The sequence below is a fragment of the Myiozetetes cayanensis genome, unplaced genomic scaffold (assembly GCF_022539395.1).
Source record: "Myiozetetes cayanensis isolate MyiCay16 unplaced genomic scaffold, myiCay2020 scf7, whole genome shotgun sequence".
NCBI classification, from domain to species: domain Eukaryota; kingdom Metazoa; phylum Chordata; class Aves; order Passeriformes; family Tyrannidae; genus Myiozetetes; species Myiozetetes cayanensis.
Window position 1 is genome coordinate 23,831,142 of NW_026087964.1, and position 22,649 is coordinate 23,853,790.

A 22,649-nucleotide genomic window follows, 5' to 3' on the forward strand; every position below is an offset into this window, starting at 1 on the left:
TAGGTTTCCTTCCTCCCTACTGCAAGCTGAACTATATCAAGTTATAGAAAAGGCATTAAATTATGAAGCTCCTCCTGCATCCACTGTGAGACCAGACTGTTCATCCTTACTTCTCTTCTACCTCAAGGCTGCTTGGTGTCCTTAAAATCCTTTGATGAGTGCCTTGTGGAATGTCTTTTGGAAATCCAGGTAGGTTAAATGAACTGGCATTCCTCTTGTTTTGTTCAGCAGGCACTACCTATCTGCACTGTACCTGCAAAGTGGTGGTGTCTCAAGCTCTCAGTTTCTCAGCAAGGATTTAACTCTCCTAACTTCCCCTTAAGTTCTGCTGAACAATATCAACTCAAATACATAAAATCAGCTACTGCCATAGGATGCTCTGAAAATCGTCTAAGATCAGCTTGGGAAGGCTGGCCTACCTTCATGAACATGCTGAATCCAGTTTTAAGGAGATCAGTGAGGCCTGATGACATATGCTCAATATCAACAGGATCAAGTCGATCAGGGTTACAGATCTCTTCCACGACCTGTTTCAGCAGTGGTTTGTAAGAAGCCTGCACAAAAAGAACAAGGTCTTGTGAATAAACTTGCTTAGACTTGGTGTAACTGCTCAATATTTTATTTCCATTAAAGGTTACAAAAATCATCATCCTATAAAGGAAACCACTTAGAGAGTTTGTGACCTTGACTGCAAACAGTGTGCACTAGCACAACATATAACTGAAAGGACTGGAAGACAGCCACACATTTACTCTGCCCCATGTGTATTAAATCAGTAAAGGGAGGCAAGGAAGGAAGGGGGACTTCTAGTTTCTCTGGAATCTCTTCAGAAGTAGTAGAGAAACAGGTAACAATTGGGATTAGACTCTGTTGCCCATTATGCACCCAGATCTCATTCCTTTTATAATGATTTTATAAACACTTAAACAGGGATTTTTAGGAGGGATGGCTTACTGACCACTCCTGCCTTTCCACAGATGTCATGTCCCCACTGAAGTCTGGATATCAGCAGGGCTGGGAAGAGGCCAACCTGCTTGTTTGCCCCTCATGGGAGAGCAGAGCTAAGGAGTTCCTGTTAGTCCTTTAGCTTCTATGGCCATGGCATTCCACATAATACTTCCACCTGTGGAAAACTTGGAGAAAAACAGGCCAAACAACCCCACCATTACGATGCATTGTCAGAGCTTTGGAGAAGTTAGGGACCAGGAAAAGTGGAAAATGCAACAGTACAAATGGTCAGCATGCTGGAAGATCTACTCCCAAAGGATCAACCTTGCATCCTCTTTAGGGTCCACAAACCCAGGCTGAATATAAATTAGTACTCTAGTAATTTCCACATTTGTGTACTAAGGTTTAAACCACTCTGCCATCCTGAAAAAGTTTTTAAGATAAAACTTTTAGAGACTTTTGGAAAGATACTTTTAAAGAAAATTCAAGCTCACTTGGTTTACACTTGGAGCTTTGTGTTGCTGCTTTTTTTACTTTGCCCAAACTGCAACAGAACCACAACCACTTCAGTGAGTGCAAGTGTCTTAGAAAATTAGCAGCTGTCAAATTAGCACATTTGTTTTCCTTTAGGACTAGTCCAGGTATATATCATCTCCTAGATTTCTTAGGGGAATCAAGTGTAACATCATTAATTTTGTAAAGATGATATCTACAAGAGACATCTTGCAAAATAAAAGTAAAAATAAGATGGAAAATAAAAAGCAAGCCACTTGGCTTGAAACTAAAATTTTCTGGAGTCATTAAAGAAATGTTTTTCATCCAACACTTTACACTGAGAAACAAAACTTACAGTTTTTTAATACAATCCTGTCAACAAAGATTTATACAACTCATTTAGTTCTTCTCACAACATGTGCATAATTTTTAGTTGAGCCAACAAAGCAGATTACAGCAGACATGAGATGCAGGATCTTTTAGAACATGTTAAGATTTCTGTCAAATCTAGTCACGCAATAAAAAACTGTTTGAAAATACACATGCACTCAGAAATTCTACGTATAAAAATCTGTTTAATATCTTCATAGATGAGGAACAGAAAAACATCAGGAATGAAATATTTTAGGAGCAGAGATCAAATCACAGTTTAACAGAGAGGCTTACTGCACAAAATTAAAGGAAAAATAGCATCTGACTTCAGACAAAACTATGTACTCAAAAGACGTTAAAAATGTGCTGTGACTTTGCATGTCTGAATTTTCAGCACAATCCAAACAATTCAAAAACAATCCAGTCAGGTTACGCAGATACTAAAATGCAGATAGTATGATCACTAAGTTTTTTTAACTGTGATAGTTTCAAATATTATTAAATATTTTATGATTTGAAATTAATCTATTAAATTTTTAAGGTGTTTTTATTTCTGTAAAACCTCCAATAGCTGCATTAATTTCTATCTCATAATGAAACTTTCATCAACTTTAGATTTTGGTGGGCACAAATTGGGTTTAAAATAGCTGTTAGAAACCTCAATGGCTACATCTCAGACAAGATTATAAAGAAGAAGAGAGAGAAAAGAGAGAGAAAGAAAAAGAATGAGAAAAGGAGAGTCAAGGATGGAAGGAGGAATGGATATAGGGATAGAGGAAGGGAAGGAGGAAGGGAAAAATATACTTAGATCAAGATGCAAGTAGTTTCAATAACGGGCAAAAAAAATACTCTCTTCTTGCATGGTCACTACATGAACTGCCTTGATAACCTGATGAAAACATCTGCTATTTTATGTAAGACATACAAACTTCAGTGCTATAAAAAGTCCTTCTAAGACACAAGCCAATTCCCACTTATTTACCTTTTCTTGAGTCTTAAGAAGAAATGGAGCCTTCCCAGCTTCTAACAGATGTTAGTGAAAAAGTATGTATAGGCTACATCCCTTCCCATAGCACTAGGCAGAGCTGGGAATGTGTAAGGTCAGGATGGGCACTGCTTCTTCAGAGGAGCTAAACTGATCGCACACAACCCATGCATTTAACACCTGCCAGTCAACAGAGAGGCCCATTGGTAGAGAGATGTACATATGATGGATGATCACGTACTGCCTGCTTACTTCTACTATTATAAGCCTCCTGCACTTCCCTCAGCAGAAGGTTTGTCCTGTTCAAGCAATTAAATTGAATAATTGAAATATTTAAATTCAATTAAATTGAATAAGCAAATAAATTGATCTGACATGGCCAGATTAAGGGGCTGCATTGTGTGAATATATCCCTTGTTGTGTTCCAGCACTTGTCCTACTAGGCAGACAACCTGGATTACGTGCGAAGAACATACTGATGCTAAACACCTTCAGGAAACCTTTCATATCATCTCACTGCCTCCACACTGAACTGCATTAAATGTTTAACACTTTTCCCCATTTTGGACACCAGATTGGTTCTGACTGCTAGGAGACTTCAGGAACAGGTTCTTCCCACCTTAGATTTCCAGCAACATTTTGCAACAGTCATGATTACTGTTCTTACAAAGCTATGCTTAATTTGAACTACATCCCTTTGCTGGCCCACAGCACTGTTTTGAGTTTGGAAGGATTTTTTTCTGGCTCAAGGCTAGAAGCAAGTTTTATGGTCTCTCTCTAAATCACTGCTTTCTGCTGTGAAACTCTATTTTTAACTGAAATAAGTAAAACACTTTGGGGGAGACAGAGAGAAAGAAAAACATAGTCTATTAGTCCTGATGACCTTAAGTAATATCACAGTTCATGTGTTCCTATTTTAGAAATAGAAGTTGCATTTGTCACCTATTTACAAATGGGTCTGCCTCTCACACTCATAGGGATGAAAGAGAAAATACATGGGAATACAGTCGCTGTATGGATGCTTTGCTATGCCCTGATAGGTCTTAGTCAAGAACCACCAATACCTAGTCCTGCCTTTCAAAAGGCATTTTTTTATCACAGTGCTGCAGATCAAAGCCCAGATTTCTTCCTCAGATAATTAACTGTAGACATTGACATGGGCATGCCCAAGTTTGGACAAAGGACTTGAGGAAATTCTTGATAATTAGGTCAACAATAAAATCTATACCTAAATCTCTTTTACATGAGCAGAATGCATATAGTATTAGCACATCAACAAAACCAGTGCTGTAATTTTGACAGTATGCTAGCGAAATAACATACACAGTGAAAAGAAAGATCCACTTGCCTGGTGGGTGTTGCTGCCTGGATTATGTATGGAATTAAACTGTTTCATGTGCATTCGAACTCTTGTAATATCCCTGAGGGACTGAAAGATGCTGTCCACTGCATCTGTGGCTTCCTGAGATGTCAGGTTCAGCGATGAGTCACAACCTAAAGAAATAAACAAACACGCAGCTCAGCGAGTGAAAACCTTTCACATGTTCCGATAATAAGGAGTAAGAAGTGGATAATTGGGAGGAAATTTTTAATTAGTTTCATCATGTTATATTCCAGAAACTCAAGGGCTTGTTAGACAGCATGTCCTCAATGTGGCACAAACTAAGCAAGAAAGCAAAAATCCTAGACAGCACGCAAAGTGAACAGCACCTCTTTAACATTTGTAACCTCAATCACACAGCATTTTCGGCAGCACAGGGTATGTTTTGCTCTCCAAAGCAAACAAAAGGTCCCGTGAGAGCAGGCCCCAGAGCCCCCCTCCCTGTGGAAAGGAGCCAGATGGTTTGCAGATCTCCTTGGGCAAAACAGCCATGAAGAGGGGAACTGCTCCTCAGGCATCATACCTGGGCCCTTGCTGGCATCCTGCTGACTCCAGATACATTTCCTACATTTGTGACAGGAGAAATGGGAAGAGTTTGTGCTGAATACAGCAGAAATGACAGCCATACATTGGGAAAGATTACCATGAAAAAGTCCTTATCCCTCAATGTGGCACAGTTACTACTTTTGATGTATTTTTTCAAAGCACTTCTGCTAAGGTATAATGGTTGTTGTCTGCTGAGGCCAAACTCCCATTACAGGATGATGTAAAAGGTCCCTCCAGGTGGCCAGGCAGTGCCTTGGTGAAGAGAAAGTATTAGTCTTGACTCCATCCCCCTCACCACAGGACCTATATTGCACAAAAGCATTGAAAAAATGCTTTCTCAGCTGACCTGCTGATAAGAATTAGCCAAGTGAGAGATAAGTGGGTCACCTGCTATTTTTAGTGCCTCGTCATCACAGTACTACTCCTTTTGACATCTCTGTTTGCCTCTTTCCCACTTGACTCCTTGTCCCTGTGGTAGCACATCCATCACAAAATAACCCTTCTTGCCACATGTGCACACCAACACACTCACTCCTGCCTACTGCTGTTGTCTTCTCCAGGGATGTTGCTGCAGTGGCTTGTGTGTCCATCCTCCAGTTCTGCAACTGATCCTGCACTTCAAAACCTCTAGTTCTACGCAGAATCCTGCTGAGAGGACAGGGTCTCCCTGCAGGTCAGCACCTGCTGGTTTGCATTGTGCTGTTCCTGTGGAGCCTGACACTGAGAACAGGCATCAAAACTGTCAAGAAGGCCCCTGGATTTTTGGGTAGGAGGATCCTAAACAAAATTTCCTCTACAAATGTAGGACAGACTCCTTACATGTTAAAGAAAAAATAAAAAAGGTAATACTTTCAAAATGTACAGGTAATTTTTAACAGCTAACCTGGATTACTCTTTCACATCTGTGCATTCTGCACAGTGGAATATACATATATATAAAAATATATATATATGCATACACACGCACATTTATAGAGGTCTGAAACCATTCCTACTGGATGGTGATTAGACACTGATGTTTCATTTGTCTGAACATTTTTTATTGAGAAGTTCCAAGCTGGATCCCCAGCTGGTGCAATAGAACAGATAAAATGACTGCTGCAGGGCTACATCAAACCAAGCTCCTGAGGATTTATGCCATTATAACCCAAAAAGCAATGAAGTGAGCACTGAAGTGAGAACTGGACCTCAATGACTTCCATGTTATAATTCTAAGGCAGATGCTCATCTATTTTTGGACAGGCTGTTGAAATTAGTAATTTTTTTTAATGAGTGCAAAATAACTTACAGGAATATTTTGTTGTAATATACGTACAAGATCTGCATGCCTGATACTCCGATCAAAATTTGTTTCAAATCAGCTTGTCACTTCCCACTTCTGGAACTGCAGGGCAGTTTCCAGCAGACATGGTCTGCCTTTGTAGCTGGAAGCCTTAGAGATGCTCCTCACCTTGCCTGGCCCAGCTCTTTGTAATTGGGTCACTCTCCTCTTGAGCAATTTCTCGGTGAAGTACAGCCTCTGTAACATCACTCATCACTTGAACCTCATTGCCAGGGAAATGCTGTCTGGAGCTTGGGTTTTTCTTCACAGCTTGTGCTGACACATTCATGGGCTAGAGGAGGTCATGAAATCACTCACCCTCACCACGTGTTTCTCAGGCCACATCATTTCATTATCCAACATGACAGGTGTGTAAGCCTCAGTGTGCTGGGCTGTGTTCAACTCTGCCTTCTGGTAAAACAGAGTGTATCTTGAGGAGCACCAGAGCAGGGAAGGGCCCAGTGTCTCTTTCCAGTCCCCACATCAGAGTGCAGTGGTGGACCCACTTTGGGACCCCAGAGGGGCACTGGAGTTGAAGAACCAGTCCGGCACCAGTTTAAGGCTGACCAGACAGAGAGAAAAGAGGTGTACTTTCAAAGGTTTCTCGAAAATTGGGCTTCCTTGGGACTTTCAATCAAGAAATATCATGTCCAGGGAAATCAGAGATCTCTTTTTGCAGCCTGACATCCAGTAATTCCTTTTTAAAATGTAAATTAAAACCTAAATTTTCTTTGCAATCCCTTACTGTTGAAATTAAAAACTCTGCAGGGTGCTGTCTACCTGTTGCACTGCAGTAGGGCTGTAGAGGGGAGCTGGGTTTCTTTTCAGCCTGGAGAACAATAGAAGCTTGTTCTGAACAAGTGGCAGGCGGCTACAAATCACCTCCCGTTCACACCTTGTCCATGAATGGGGCTGTGCAGCATATGGAGAGCAGAACACAATTCCTCTTCTCTGCTCTCCTCAAGAAATCTGCTCCTTTTACAACAGTGAAGAGGTGGAATACATTAGCTGCTGCACAGCTCATGTGCTAATTAAAACAACTCTTCCTGTTGCTGTTTTTTCTTGGGAAGCTAAATGCCATTTGGAGACCATGCTTGAATGAATTCCTTTGAATCCCAAGCCCTATTATATATGGGAAAAGGTGTTTAAATGAAATTTAGGGATTTCCTGTCAGACTTGAAGAAGCCCAGGTATGGAAAAAAAGAAAATCACCACTAACCTGCATAGGACTAAAGATTTCAAAGCACATATCTGAGATCTTGATGATATCCCAAGAAGAAGACAACCTAGTTCTGAGGTAAGTGGTGCCCAACCCCACTGATACTGCTTTTGTTCTGCTCCCATCCACTTGTGCTGAATTTGAGGAAAACGAGACTGTCAGGAGCTGCATTCAGCAGGATGAGAGTACTGGCCCTTATTTTTGACCTACTTTTGAAGTTTTTCATCAGAGAAAGTACATCTCCTCTTAAGCTACACATTTGCACAACCATTAGCACCACAACCAATTCATTCTCACAAGAAGCTTGGAAAAAGAAGAATGAATGGAGATGCTCTGCTCTACAGTATGGAGTGACCCAGAAACCAAACAGGACCGGTCTTTCTACTGATTTCTGAAACTGGAAGGAAGATGCTTTAAGAAGAGGACACAGACATTGTGGACCCATGAGATCTATAATTCTAGAGTGCCAAGTGACTGATTATTCCCCTCCTCCATCCAAATGTAACAAATGAGAAACAATGGACCTGTGCTTAGTGTCTGGGTACATGGTCCAGGTATTATAAATAAATAAAATAAACTTGTTCTTTCTCTAAAGCAGTCAGATAATTATTAACACTTTGTGAAGGACTTCGATAAATCCGAGACATCACTAGCCTATGATTCTTACAAAGTTTAAAGTTAAGGAAAGCTAAAAGTTTACCACTCCACTCTGTTTTATTGGTATTAATTTAAGCTCTGTCCATCTTAGGCTCTCTCTATAGCCCATTTACAGAAAGAAACCAGTGTAAACCCTGCAAACCCTGGAAGAGAGCCAGCAGAATAATCAAGCCATTTTAGAAGCACACACTGAATCATGGGCTAAACCAGAAAACCTGCACTTTGAAGAAGAGAAAATCCAGCATCAGGATTTAATTATGCAGGACTTCATTATTGTCTAGATATGAAGAGCGAATTTGCTTGTCAGTGAAAGACAAAGGAACCACAGAGATAGAGGGTGCCTTGAGGGTCAGAGTTTAAAATACAGCACTATAATGTTAAACTAATGAAAATCTTCTATTTTTATCCTTTAGGTGATATTTTTATCCTTTAGGTTCAAACCATCACACATAGCAAGGGAAATCATTGGTGATTTTTGCAAGGTAAAAAGAAGTGTAAAACCCCAAAACAGGATGTAATTTCTGTGATTCTCCTCTCACTTTTCTTCCCTATGGATTCTCCTATGCATTTGAATCTTTATTTCTAAATCTGATTTGTATTAAATCGTCCTCTCTGATGCATCTGAAAAGGGAAGCTGCTAAGCAAGTGTGACACTGTGGGACAGGAAAGAATAGGCCAGAACACAAGACATCTGTAATTTCCCAATAGTTACATCAGCAGAGGGTCTGTTCTGGGCTCACTCCTTGCTCTGCAGCCCCAGCCAGAGCTTGTGTGCTGCTGGCTGGGCAGCCATGTCTGTGCTGCTGGCAGCTTCCATTATAAAAAAAATAGAATCACAGGATCATTTTGCTGAAGCCCTAGAAAAGCAGTGTGTTTGTGCTGCTGGCAGAGGAGAAGGAGCTCATCAGCTGGAGAAGGGGCAGGCATAGAGGTACAGAGATAACCTGTCCTTGTCCACAGCCTTGGGACGCTCTTGTCCCATCTCCTACGAGCAATGTCAGCAGATTGCTAAGCTGTCATCACAATGCAATCCTTTTTCTCACCCTCTCACTTCCCTCTGCATTCTGCAATGGCCCCTTGCTCCAGTCATGTCTCAGCCTTTTGTTGCATCTGGGAGGCTGAACTCAGCCTGGACCACACTGCTGCAAAACCACCCCAACACCATGTATGACAAGTTATTTGTCCACTAGAGGTGAGTGAAGAGGCTGAAACTCCTTTGAGGTGCCCCAGAGATTTGCACCACTGAGATTTCCCAGTCCTGGGCCTGATCAGCCCTTTTGCCAGTCCACACAGCACAGAGTCATAGAATCATAGAATGCTAAGGGGTTGAAATGGACCTTAAAGGTCATCTAGTCCCAACCCCTTCTCCTATGGGCAGGGACACCTTCCCACTAAACCAGGTTGCTCAAGGCCTTATCTCACTTGGCTTTGAACACTGCCAGGGCTGGAGCACCCACAACCTTCCTGGGCAACCTGTTCCAGTGTCTAACCTCCCTCACAGTAAAGAGTCTCTTCCTAATATCTAACCTAAATTTCCCTCCTTTCAGTTTGTGTGTATTACTCCTTGCTCTATCACTACAGTTCCTGATGAAGAGTCCTCCTCCAACTTGCCTGTAGGCCCTCTTCAAATACTGGAAACAGACTGAGGTCTCCACACAATCTTCTCTTCTCCAGGCTGAACATTCCCAACTTTCTCATCTTGTCTTTGTAGGGGAGGTGCTCCAGTCCTGTTATCAACTTCCTGGACCTCCTTTGGACTTGCCCTAACAGCTCCATGTCCTTCTTATGCTGGGGACACCAGAACTGTATGCATTACTCCTGGTGGGGTCTCACAAAAGCAGAGTAGAGGGGGTAGAATCACCTCCTTCGAGCTGCTGGCCACGCTCCTTTTGATGCAGCCCAGGATTCAGACTGCAAATGCTAGCAGGCAGAAAGACAAACAGAGGGCAGGAGGAAAGCTCAGAATAGCAGCATACGGGAAAAAATATTAGAAAAGGGAGTGAAAACGCACACCATGTCAAAAATCAAAGCCCTGTGTTTCTATAAATGTTATTTATGATCTGATTGGCACATGGAAAATGAAAACACAGTGGCGTGCAGGGATGCTCTGGGGCAGTGCAAGTGATAGTATGGATGTGGTGTCTGTGACAGGAGGACAGTGGGTCTGATCCACTGCCAAGGAAACCATGGAAGACCGTATTGTGACCAATAAAGGTGCAATTTGTAGTATTATTTTCATCACAACAAACATCAGCCATTCAAGAGAAAAGCTGAGGATGTTTTTTTTAAGAGTTCACTAAATTTAGAATCCTAAATCTCCACTTCAGTTTTTAAATATGCATCCACACTTCAGCAGTGCTGAGCATCCAGGGATCACACGTGTAACTCCAAGGGCATTTCAGCACATATTTGATGTGCATTAAATAGGGACACATACTGCGAGCTCTGGAGCTCACTGGGAAGGGACAGCAAGAGCCAGCAGTGTGCTTGGAAACATTCTTGCCATTAAATCTTTGAACCTTCTTCTGGAAACTGTTCTTTGGTGTGCAGGGGATGCACAGCCCACATGGCTAAGCACTTTGCTGGATCTCAGGCTCTAAAAGCTGCACATGTAAAAATCTGGCCACTTACCTGCGTGATTAAATACGGATTTAAGAGCTACTTTTGGAGAACTGGTGGTTTTTTTTTTTTCTTTTTCTTAATTTTGGCCGTAATATCTGTCATTTAGACATTTCTATTTTACAGGAATATTTTATTGCCTTCTTCTTGCCAAAATCCAACAGCACAACATGTAATACCAACTTTTATGAAGCACTGCAAGCTCAGGACTGCAGGTTCTCATGTTACATGAAATTAAACTTGTCAATTCAGCGAACAATTACAGGGGAAAACTACAGCACTCACTAGAATAAATTACATAAATTAGTTGCAGGAATATAAGTTAGGCTCAGATGTGCTTTCTGAGGGAAATTATTGTAACAAATTCATTAGGGAACCATTCAGTTGCTCCCTCAAGTCATCCATATCTTAATTAAAAACTCACAGACGTTAATAAAACCATGGTAAATGTTCTGTAAGTCTAATAAGGCCTCCCAATAATGTTCTCGCAAGAACTCAGTAAAACTCCATACTTTACCAAACAATAAAGAGCTTTACAAACATACCACCCCAGGACCTATACGATCAAATGTCCTCAGCCTTTTGCAAATTATTCTCCGATGCCCTCCTTTTGTCTTCAGACTGGTAGATGCACTGTGGCAAGGACAGACTTTTTCTCATCAAGGACTTTCTTGCTACTCATGCAACAGCCAACACCTTTCAGTGATGCTACAAAGTTTCACCCTCGGATCTGCTGTCTGACACCTACTCCACAATCTACTCTAAGAGGTACCATGTCTGTGAAGGACAAACAATGTGTGGGGACAAGGGATGACGTTTGTGTCCAGGTAGCAGCAGGTGAGGCAGTAAGCACTACCAGTATCAGTATGGCACAGCCTCCTTGACCAGAAGTCCGTGGGAGTCCAGACGCTTTACCCACTCGGACTTGGAGGGGAACATCCAGAAAACATGGTAAGCTCTGTAAATGTCCTTATTTTTGTAAAATCTTTCTTCTTTATGTTGATTACAATGAATCATACCTTAAAAACAAAGTAGAAGAAGTCTTTCAGTATCTTTGTTTGAATTTTCCATCTTTTTTTTATCTTGGACAGTGGAAATGAATACAACCGATGTTTTTTGCATTCACAGTGCAGTTTGTTTGTATATCCCTCAAACCGCCAAGTTAGGCTTGCGGACATGATTGGAAAATGCTTCCTTCTGAAAACAACAGTCTAACTTCGTATTTTTAAAAATGCATGGAACTGTTTCAACTCATGGATCTAAGAATGTCGGTAATGGAGAAAACGTCTTAAAGATATTTTCTTTCCTAATTAAAGTTCTTTCCCAATTTAAGATCTGAGACAAAACAGCACTCACAGTATCCTTAAACTAGTGAAGGCAGCTTTATACAATAATGTAAATGTATAGAAGCACAAGATGACAATTAAAACTAATAGATGTAATATATTTATCAGCTACTGAAACAAAACAATACTGTAAACAGGATGACAAAAATAATGACATTCAACTGCTACGTATAATTAATTATCTGTTCAAAAAAAGCCTCTTCACCCAGCATGCTATAGCACAGGTGAAAAACCATCTGAAAACAACAAAGATAATGGGCACTTAGTCTGCATTCAATGAGCTATATTTAGTGATAGAAAAAAATGATAGATTAGAATAATTACAATTTTAATTTCCCCTCCCTTATTCAAGTTAACAATTACACTACAACCCTTAAGTACCTTTTGCTTTAAATTCTCAACCATGCTCAGAATAATTTCCCTTAAAAAGATGACAAAGTTTACCTTCTAAAATTCAAATTAAACCATAAAAGGATTAAGAATTAGCCAAAGTGCTAGAAGGTTGTTTTCCAAGGAAAGACTGGATGAGAAAGCTAAAACCTATAGGCCAGTCCTGTATTAATCTACACTGCTATGACAGTTTTGATGCTAAGAGTAGGCAGAAATCCACTGTAACAAGGTTAGTGTTCAAGGTAGTAAGATATGGACCTGTCAGATAAACATAAATGTAATATTTGAAATTCAAGAATGAAAATCTGAGAACTGACACACCAACCTTGACATATTTTATGTACTATTCAGCACACATTACCCAACTGTAAGAGAGATTTAAGAAAGACTAAATGCCATGCTCAGTGTAATTATGACAGAACACAAAATGTATAACAATAAACTCTGATGTTTATCTATGACATTAGAGCTTTTAGCTTAACTGCAGTTTTAAAAGAAAAATATGTTGTTCAAGCTCACCACACTGACTCCTGAAATCCTGATTTCAGAAAGCATTCTGGCATGAAGTCCTACTGAAATTCATCCACAATACCCTCAACCTTATATTAGCATTCCAACTTCACAGGAAAGAGAAATCCTACTACTCTACTGTTTCTACAGGTAGACAGTTTATTTTAAAATAAAATATGTAAAGTGATTGTAACCAAAATTTACATCCAGAAGTGATCATCATGGTAATTCCTCTGGTGATTTTTAGTTCAAATTCCAATTTAGTATCCTACAGGCCTGCCTTTTTCAAAGCACAACTTGCTGACACTGTCAATGATACCCATATTCACAGTATATCTCAATCACACCAGAGGTGAATATTCCCATTTTGTGCCTAAACTTCCAACAAGATTTGGAAAGTTTGTGGCCATGAAGTGATAGATGGGTGATCTTGTAAACCACCATCCCGCAGCTCAGGCACAAGCTCAGCCCTTTGTTACTTTGTTTCAGATCTTTCCCTGAAGAACACAGAGTGAAAAACTGCAATGGCTGGTACAATTAAAGCACACCGTTGTACACGTGGGCTTGGGATGTTTGAGTCAATTTTTGAAGCTATGAATCATGAACAATACAATTCCTGCCCAAAAGCAAGCTGCATTGTCTGTTACCTACCAGAGTCTGACATCAGAATGCTTTGTATTTAGGTGAAAAGGTACATGATAATTTAGCCTACAGCATATATGATTATGTCATTTGGAATAAGCATTATGTCTTTGATAAGATTAGGAAAACCATATTTTGCAGAGGCATTTGCTCTTTATGAATCTCATGGAAATATTTAAGCAAAATCGGTATTGCCTTTGGAATCAGAAATAAAACAGGAAAGGTCTTGGTAAATTTCTCTCTTCAGCTTCAGTTTAAGTGGTTGTTTATGTTTTTCATCACCTGCTGTAAAACTATTTTATTTTAAATCATTGTTATCTGAAAAGATGACTCCTCTTTTTCTGCAATATTTCACATCTCAGTGAGGATAACATCCTATAAAAAGTACCTTCACAGAAGACTTTTTTCTTTATGAAAGCAAAAAAGATTTAAAAGTCATCCTGTGTTCATCTACTCATAATCCACTGAAACTGCACTGCACTTTGCAGAGATCCTAAGCCCAGTACAAGAACCTAACAATCTGTGGATGAACAAGAAAAGGCAGGCAAGTAAAAAGCACAGGTAGAAAGAGCAATAATAAAGCAATAAAAAATGTAAGATAAAAAGAAAGCACAGCATGAATTATCCCACTTTATGTTATTTTTTTAATTGAAATTACTGTTATACAGGAGACAAGCCACAGGTAGCATAAAGCATACTTTGGATGAAAAGCAAAATAAAAGAAGTGACACTGTGGAAAGGATCCAAAGAGAAGAGATGATACTCAACTAGGGGAAGATGGACCGACTATTTTTTTCCAAAGGACAAATACCACCACGCGCCAAAGGACAAACACCCCTTCCTCTGAGTACATGGGTGTTGCAGCTGGCCACCACCATGGCATGGCATATCCCTGACTATGAATAACACAAAATTATACAATTTATGCTAATTTTTATTCTTTTTTTTGGTCTATTAACTATAAAGCACACTGTAGTGCAGATGGTAAGTATCAGTCAATGAAGAAAATGACCAACAGTACAAGCTTCAAGTGGATGTATAGAGGCAGGAAATATCCTAGAGTATTAAGTGGAATGTACTCATACTCATAAAACAGATAATAATTCATAATATGTGCAATAGTTAAAACGAGATGCTGGCAGAGGCCTCAGTTTAGCAGAAAACATGAACACAGATTCAACTTAGAAGGTGTGACTGGATGGAGTTAGGCCAGTGGTTAAGTGCCTTGTTTAATTAGGGTTAAAATCTCAGTTTAAAAATTCAGAAAGAATTGTGGTATTTTAATTAAGAAACAACTGAATGGTTTGTGGAATTGGTCTAGAATGTTTCTTAAGCAATCAAGAATTAGGACTTTTTGTCTTTAAAACAAACTGAAAACGTTGTATGCGTTGATGAAAATAGTTTTTAACAGGGGCTTCAAGAGACAGTAACTGACAAAGTGTTTGCTATCTGTAGCACATTTGCATTTAGTATAAATTGTTAATGTTTTCAGGAAAGAGAAATAATGAAAAACACTAGTAACCTTGTAGTCAAGTTTCAACACCTGTTTATTTACTGTGACCAAAAGAACAAGGATAACATGATTTATGCTTCAAGCACATGGCAAAAGCATTGGGATTTTTTTCTTTAAATTGTGCCTGCCTAGGAATGAAAGACATGCAATTTCAGAATCAATTGGATTTTTTTTCTTATGGATGTTGTTTAGGAGACAAAGACATCAGTAAGTGCAAGCAACCAGTCAAATCTGACAGGCTGGCACCAGTTTTGCCATGAGGATGATTTGTGGCAATCCAGTGCTGCTCACTACCCTGGGACTGGGCAGGTGCAGGGTGCTTGTACAATGGCAATTGTATAACTGCAATATAAACATTTATAGATCTAAGCTAGTAGGTACTCAAATGATCAGTAGACACAGATGCACTTCCATGGATATATATGTACCACATGTAATGAAGCCTGTGGAAGAGAGGAGGACAGTCCCCAGACTCCTACCATAACCATGTTTAATTTCAGATGGGGAAAATGCTAATTCTGTTTCAGAGTTTACATGGAAGCACGTTACTGAATAACAGAAGGCCACTCTCAAAATCTTTCCCTGTGCCATTGCTGTTTGGTGGACACCTTCACTCATTCCTTCTCATTCCTTCTGCCATGAGAAGACACCACACACACAGAAGGTGCTGCAGAGGACAAGCACAGTAGAGTGACAAAGCCCTACTCAGTGTTTCTACCAGAGCAGCTGCAATGTGCATCACTTCCACCATGCCAACAGTGATGTGTGGCAGTGCTAGCAAGCCATGCGGCTCGGCAGCAGCTGCAAATGTCACCTTGGAATTGAATTACTATGGAGTAAGAAAATGTTTACATTTACAAGCAATAAAAAATATTAAAGGAGAAAGCTTCCCCATACACTTTATTACTATGGTTTTTTTTTTCTCAGATAACCAGTGTTGTTTACTGTAGATTCTGTGCAACACTACAGTTTTGGCCAATGTCATGGTGATGTTCCATGCCATTTCATTCAAGAAGTTTTTACCATTCCCAGATGTAAAATCATAACAGCTTTCATTATCTGTGATGTAATAACGTCTTACTTTCCTCATATTTGGGACCTTTCTCTCTCTTTTTTTTTTTTTACTGTATTTTTATTTCTACACGTAAGGATTAGAAATTAAGCTAATCTATACAGCATCTGAAAAACACACTGTTTTCTTGCACAGGTATTTCCTCTCTTCACTGGGGCAGAATAGCCTCAATAACTGAATAAAACCTGAGGGTAGAGCCTGGAAATCATTTAAGAGTACTCTTTAGGCTATAAGAAGACTGCAGAAGGCAGGACCAAGCTCAAGTTCCTGGGTCAAGCTCAATTTGTACTGCAGTGCAGCAACACACCATTTTCAGCTCCCAGGAAAAGCACCATCTCACAAGGATGATGCTTCACCCAAACTGACCAAGTTTGCCCATGGCAAGACTGGAATGCTGCATTTTCTGGTCACAGTTGTACTGCTTCCAGTTTCTGCACGGATGGGACTCATCCAGCTGTCCCTGAGCAGAGCACACAGCACAGCAAGCAATGATCCGCCAGCATTAGGTGGAATATCATGTTTAAGCTTCTACCGTGATCTCCCAGTCTTGAATTGTCTAGTCACAGCTTATTATAACTCTCTGCACTCCCAGAAGTTAAATTAGGCATTTTGTTGCTCAGAACATCACTTTTTTTATTTTGATTATTGGTTACTTAAAAATATTCTGAAGTGTGATTAATCTTCAACATTTAGCTGTCTGAAGAACAGAAATCTAGCCCACACTCATTATCTCATCCCAGGAAATCTCTTGAAAGGCCAATCTATCTGCATTGACTATAGGTAGACTCTAGAAAGTTTCACCTGCTAACACCAAATTCTGTGAAATACAAATCTGAGATAAGAAAAAAGAAGAAGGATTAATCTGTAGAGCAGAAGAACTATGACAAGCATAATAAGGCATGTGTTGTTTCTCTAAAGAACAACTATGAATAGATGCTACCATCAGCCCCCAGCGCATTTAAAGTCAGAAACGCTTACTCTGCAGATATAAATAAACTGTCCTACTTTCTGCTTCCACCAACACTACAGAATGGAAAAAGTACAGAGATACCAGCCAGAATATATCTTATTCTGGGAATAGTAAATGGAATGCAATCCATTTGTGAGGAGTCTTTAATATGTATAATACCTGCTTAAGTTATTTGGGGTTTTTTTATATGGTCTTTCTTCATAGTTCTTCCACAGTGCTGCACCAAAGTCAAAATTCAGGGTCTGGCCTTTGCAAAGATTGCCTCAAACAACTCTTGTAAACAAAGTGAACGCAGAATGAGAATGTCTCTAACCAAAATCCTGACTGAACAGAAAAGCAGTAGGATCCAAAGCTCCAATGAGTGCAACCAAAATGGACACAGATTGGTTTAAAAATCTGAGTGTTTTCACAGAGATAGCAGCTAGAGAAATGTATTTGCAGTTGTAAGTTGAGCAAATTTGATATGAGTCACAATGGCTGTAAACATGCAGCCCCCACAGAGCTGTTTGCAAGTCGTTTCTCTGCACATCCCCACTCGTGTTCAATTGAAGACTGAATAACTGAGTAACTGCAGAACACCAAACACAGAACATAAATGTAAGGGAAGAGGAAAAATTACACAGGCAACTACAGTCTAGTCACTTGACTTTCAAATAGGCATAAAGTTCAAGCAGATTTTGAAAAGAAAATACAAGTGTTAAAAATGAACGAGGAAGGAGGACAAAAGCTGACAAATGCAGGTGATAACCAGACTTGCCACACATATTTCTGAGTGAGAAAACTGACTGTTCAGCTAACAGAAGTCTGGTAGATGACTACTCTGATTTCAGTGAAACATTTGATACAATGCCACCTGGAAAATTAGTTTGGAGTGAAGAGATGGGACTTAATAAAAGAGTTGCAAGGAACAGGCTAAAGAAGAGACAACAATGGCCTGGGCTAGACAGTCTTAGCAACTTCCTTAAGGACTGGCCTTACTATGTTTATTGATGACTTTTGAACAAAAAGTAGGAGTGTTGATGACAAAACTATGAGGTAATGTCAAAGGTAGTAGGAACCTGAAATATTATACAAGATATAAGTCCTGAAGCAACAGAAATAAGACAAAGGAGACCAGCACACAACACAAAATGAGACAAACCTCACCAAGGCCATCAACTTAGTGGGCAATAACAAGAAATCTCTCCATCAGCTGGGGCTCTGCAATCAAAAACAACAGGAAGAGAAAATCTAGGTGGTAATAGTTGATTCTGGGGTGACTCTGGGCTACTAGCACTGCATGAGACATGCAAAACTCATCAGATAAGATACTTCCTGTAGAGGCACAGACATGCTAATTATGTCCTAAAAATGGTAAAACTGCAACAGAAACAATTCTGGTCACTGGTGTTTGAGATACTTGAATTCAAACTACAGCAGACTTAAAGAAGATTTGTGAGCATGACTACAGACATAAGAAATCAATTTTATCTGAAAAAAGGGGGTTTGTTCAGCTCAGTGACAGGTAAATTGAAGATATGTAAACTAGAAAGAAGAAAAAAGTAACCAACCATCAAAGGAACAAGGTCTTGAAAGAGTCTTTGTGTGAGAGTTGCTAGGTGCAGCTGGAAATAAAAGTAGTTTCAAGACAGATTTTGATAAGTTTATAAATGAGATTATACGATATGTTTGCCTGGGAAGGAGCAGGGGTCTGGTTTGGTGGTGAGGGAAGCACTTCCTTGTTCTATCTTTCCACATACATTGGTGATCATTTAAAACAATTTTTTGTATTTCAGAGATTTAATATTACATCTAGGAGAAAAACCATACAATTGCTCAAACTCTCTATAAATGTTCCCATAAATGCTAACATAGGATTTTGACTATTAAAAGTGCAGCAACGTCTGGCAGCCTTTTTGAAAGCCTGGTTCAGTCTAGCTGCAGGCTGCCGGTGACCAATTTCACCAGGCACATTTTTCTACCCTGACAAATGGCTCAGCGGATAGCTATGGGACAGCTGTCTGAGGGGTTTACAACCCACTAATGACAAAGTGCTCAAAGTTGGAAATCAGTCTCTAATAGAAATGAAAATATTTTTTCCCTCAGAAAGTTATTACAATTCTCCTTCCTTCTCTCAAAACATAAATATTGAGTAAGTTGCCTAGCCATCAGAAAAGACTGGTAGGAATAGGAAAGCCATCAGAGAACACACATGTGTAACTCGAACTTCCCTAATAAACCAAACTGCTTCTGCATTGAAGAAGTGTGGAAAGGTCATGAGACAGGCAAAGTAATGAAATAGCCAAGACTGAAAGGAAAGCAGAAAGCTTGAAAATACTTGTATGTGATATGTTTCTAAAAGGCAGGAGAAGCGAGAGGTTTTGTGGTGTACATGGGCTAGCAAATGGGATTCTGTAGGATCAGCAATTTATTCTTGCAGTGAAGGACTTGCATCATGTATTTCTAGATAGATTCCCTGCCTTGCTATTAGAAAGCTTAGCTGAATGGAGAGAAGGATGAAGCAGGGGATGTATCTGTCAAAAAGTATATTTTAAACACCTGCTGCTGCCTGTACTCCAGAGAAAGAACAGGGAGGTGGCATTTAGCAATTGCCTCATTCTACAGCCAGGGACATGCATTTTCTTGCTCCTCTGAAAGTCTGCTCCAGTCTGGGTGAGCTGTAAACCTCTGAAAGATCATTGCTCACACACGCTCAGCTAAGCCTTGCTGGATTTTCACCATTAAGATGTCTGAGGATGCTTTTGCCAAACATACTCCAGTCTTTCACAGGACACAGTGCTAACAGAGCAGTCCATCCATCACTGCTGAAGGGCAGCAAGCTGTGATCTGTTACTTCCCAGCCTCTGACTGATCAGACAGCAAAAAATGTGTCACTTTCACAAAACACTGCGAGCCTGCCCCATTTCCTGGGCTTTACCCAGGCCAAGGCTGCTCAGCCACTGTGGTGGTGCCATGGGGTTAGACCCACTGCTGCAGCAGGGAGCAGGCTACTAAGGTAAGTACTACTTTCCTACTAAGATAAAGTCAGTATTGAAAATGAGCTGTAGAAAGATTTTTTGTTTGTTTTTTTTTACATCTTTAGTAAGCTGTTGAACTACAGAGAATTTAACAAAAAACAACTATGATTGTCAATAAATTTGTGATGCTGACACCTATTTATTTTATTAAACCTATTCCTTGCCAGGTTAGCTCCACAGAATTCAGCATCCTGTTTTTATAGAAGACTCAGGAAAAAGAGATTCATACTTGAGATGCCTAAAGGGCTCCAATCAAGCACTTCATATTTACTAAGAATGTAAACAAAATGACATGACCTGAGTAGGAATCATTTACTCCATACTTTTTGCAAAGGACAATAAACATATGGAAGGAATTACAGAAAGGGAGTCAGTAAAGAAGACTTGTTCATCAGAGAAATGGTTTGTATTAAAAAAAAAAAGTGAGAAAAAGTAGGTAAGAACAGAAAAATGGGACAAGTGTGAGGAAGAGTACTCTTTTCTTTTGGCAAATACTTCTTGATGTTCTTGGTGAACTTTTAAGCGCAGCTGCTGCAAGAATGTATAATCAGATGTCAGGAAGCAACAGTCTGTGTGTCATTTCCAAGGAAGGAATTTTATCAGGTTCGTTTTAGGGAGCCTTAAAATACTATAAAGGGGAAAACCCACCCAAAAAAAAATTAAAAAATAGCAGATTATTATAGACCCACATAACATAGAAATTATCAGTAACATGGGACCTAAAATGGATGAGGTTTATTATGAAGCATTGCAGAGGAATCAGAGGCAGAGTACCTAAGTGTACTTGTCAGTGAGCACTGAGGAGGAGATCAGGATGTGACTGGGTATTTTCTGTTGCTTGGAGATCCTGCTCAACATGAGAAGTTCCACAGTGAGAGGATCTGCTTTGCTTCCCTCAAGATGGAGAAGGCAGGAATGATAGGAATCAAAAACAGTGTGTAAACCACAAACAATATAAATGGGCTGAAAGGCCCAAATCCTTGTGGTTCTCTATGCCTTTCAGCTCCTCGGATTTTAGGATGCAGTGACCTATAGCTAGACTTCCAGTTCAATGGGAAAACAATTAGGGAGGACACATTGAACACTACCAGAGGAAACCCTGGAAGACATAAGCAGCTGTGGGAAATCATTAACTTGGTTTCTTGTTGGAGAATACTAATTTCATTTATTTTGCTGGCTTGTAAGTTAGAGTGTTGTTGTTACATCTTTAATAGGAAAAAAATCCACAAAAAGTTACTGAAAAAGCAGTGTTTGAAAGTTTCATCATAGGGTCTATGTTAGAAGGAGGTTATCAGTTAACTTGGGAAGAAGTTTTAAGAAACAGAGGTTCCAGGAACATTAGTCAGTTTAAACACAAGTTAATTAGCCTCAAAATATTGCACTAATGTGTTCTGCAAATGTGGGCTTAAAATCTGTTTCAGAAAGGCTCCTTTGGCTAATGAAGAGGTGGGAGACAAGAGTCTTGACTTGTAGACGAGAGCTCTGGAGAGCCCTCTGCGACACAAGTGCCTTTCTTCAGGCAATCACTGGTCTTAACACGAGCCTGTTCACAGAAGAACCATGATTCAAGTGACCTGACTTGACAGACCCTTTTTGCTTTTATGGATACCTGCAAAATAGGCCACAAAAGCCAGATTGATCAAAATAAAAAACACTGAACTGGCACACAAAATAGCCTGAATCTTCCAGGGGTGCTGGGAATCATAACGAACCTTGAGCTGCTGCTGCCTTAGGTTCCTCTGCTTTGTGTTAAAACCAGCAATTAGTTTGCCTGACTGTCACATGTAGCTTCAACAGCCACCACATTTACTTAACAAATTGGGAAGACCATCTGCAAACATCACATGCTGTTACAACAGGAATTTCACTGCTGAAACCTCTAGGAACTATTAAAAATACTTTAAGGAATGAACAGAATGAGCTGCACTCTACTTCCAGTGAAAATGCATTTCATCCCTTGCTTCACCAGGAGAAACAGTGAAGCAAAACTGAGCCCCACTGAAAATCCCATTACAGTGTTAATATAAGTCAGAGATATTGGAGTTCTATTTTACACCCAGCATATTCTCAGCTAGCAATCAAAAATGTTATGATAGATATCAGCAAGACAGGTCTCCAGATTAATTAAATCTTTCCATCTTTAAGCACCAAATTTAGCTTGTTTTTCTTTAGAGAACTACCAGGACGCCAGACTGCAGTAGGGGTGGAGAACCTGGATGAACAGGGCTGATCACTCAGTGCTACACTGTGAATAGCTGATTAAACCTCTTTGTATTGATGGCTATAGCCTGATCTACCTAGGCAGGTAGACAGATGTATTTAACCAATGGCTCATACACTTTATATCAGGTCACAGTGCTAGACACTGAAATAGGTGGTGGGTCAAATTCTTCTGAAGAGTACACCTGCATCCCTCTGGATCATTCAGGAGTGATAGTCCCATGATAATACATAGGAGCCATTGCTATAAAAAACTTTGGCCTTTTTTTAAAGGCAAGATTTCTTCCTTTCATTTTAAGACCCATTTGTTATAAGATGATGGGTGCACTATTTCTGCTTTGGTCAGTCTATTACAGTGTAACCAGGCCAATGAATTACACTAGTATTAAAGTTCACTACTCTCTATTAAGGTATGCAATATCACTG

The 22,649-nt window shown here is 39.8% G+C and overlaps 1 protein-coding gene across 1 annotated transcript in view; it reads right to left on the reverse strand.

The window, feature by feature from the left end:
- SCFD2 (sec1 family domain containing 2) overlaps positions 1-22,649 on the reverse strand; it is a 191,041-nt gene that overhangs the window by 10,602 nt on the left and 157,790 nt on the right. Inside the window, 2 exon segments of the mRNA XM_050337840.1 lie at positions 420-554; positions 4,149-4,294. Of these exon segments, the coding sequence (XP_050193797.1) occupies positions 420-554; positions 4,149-4,294 (281 nt within the window).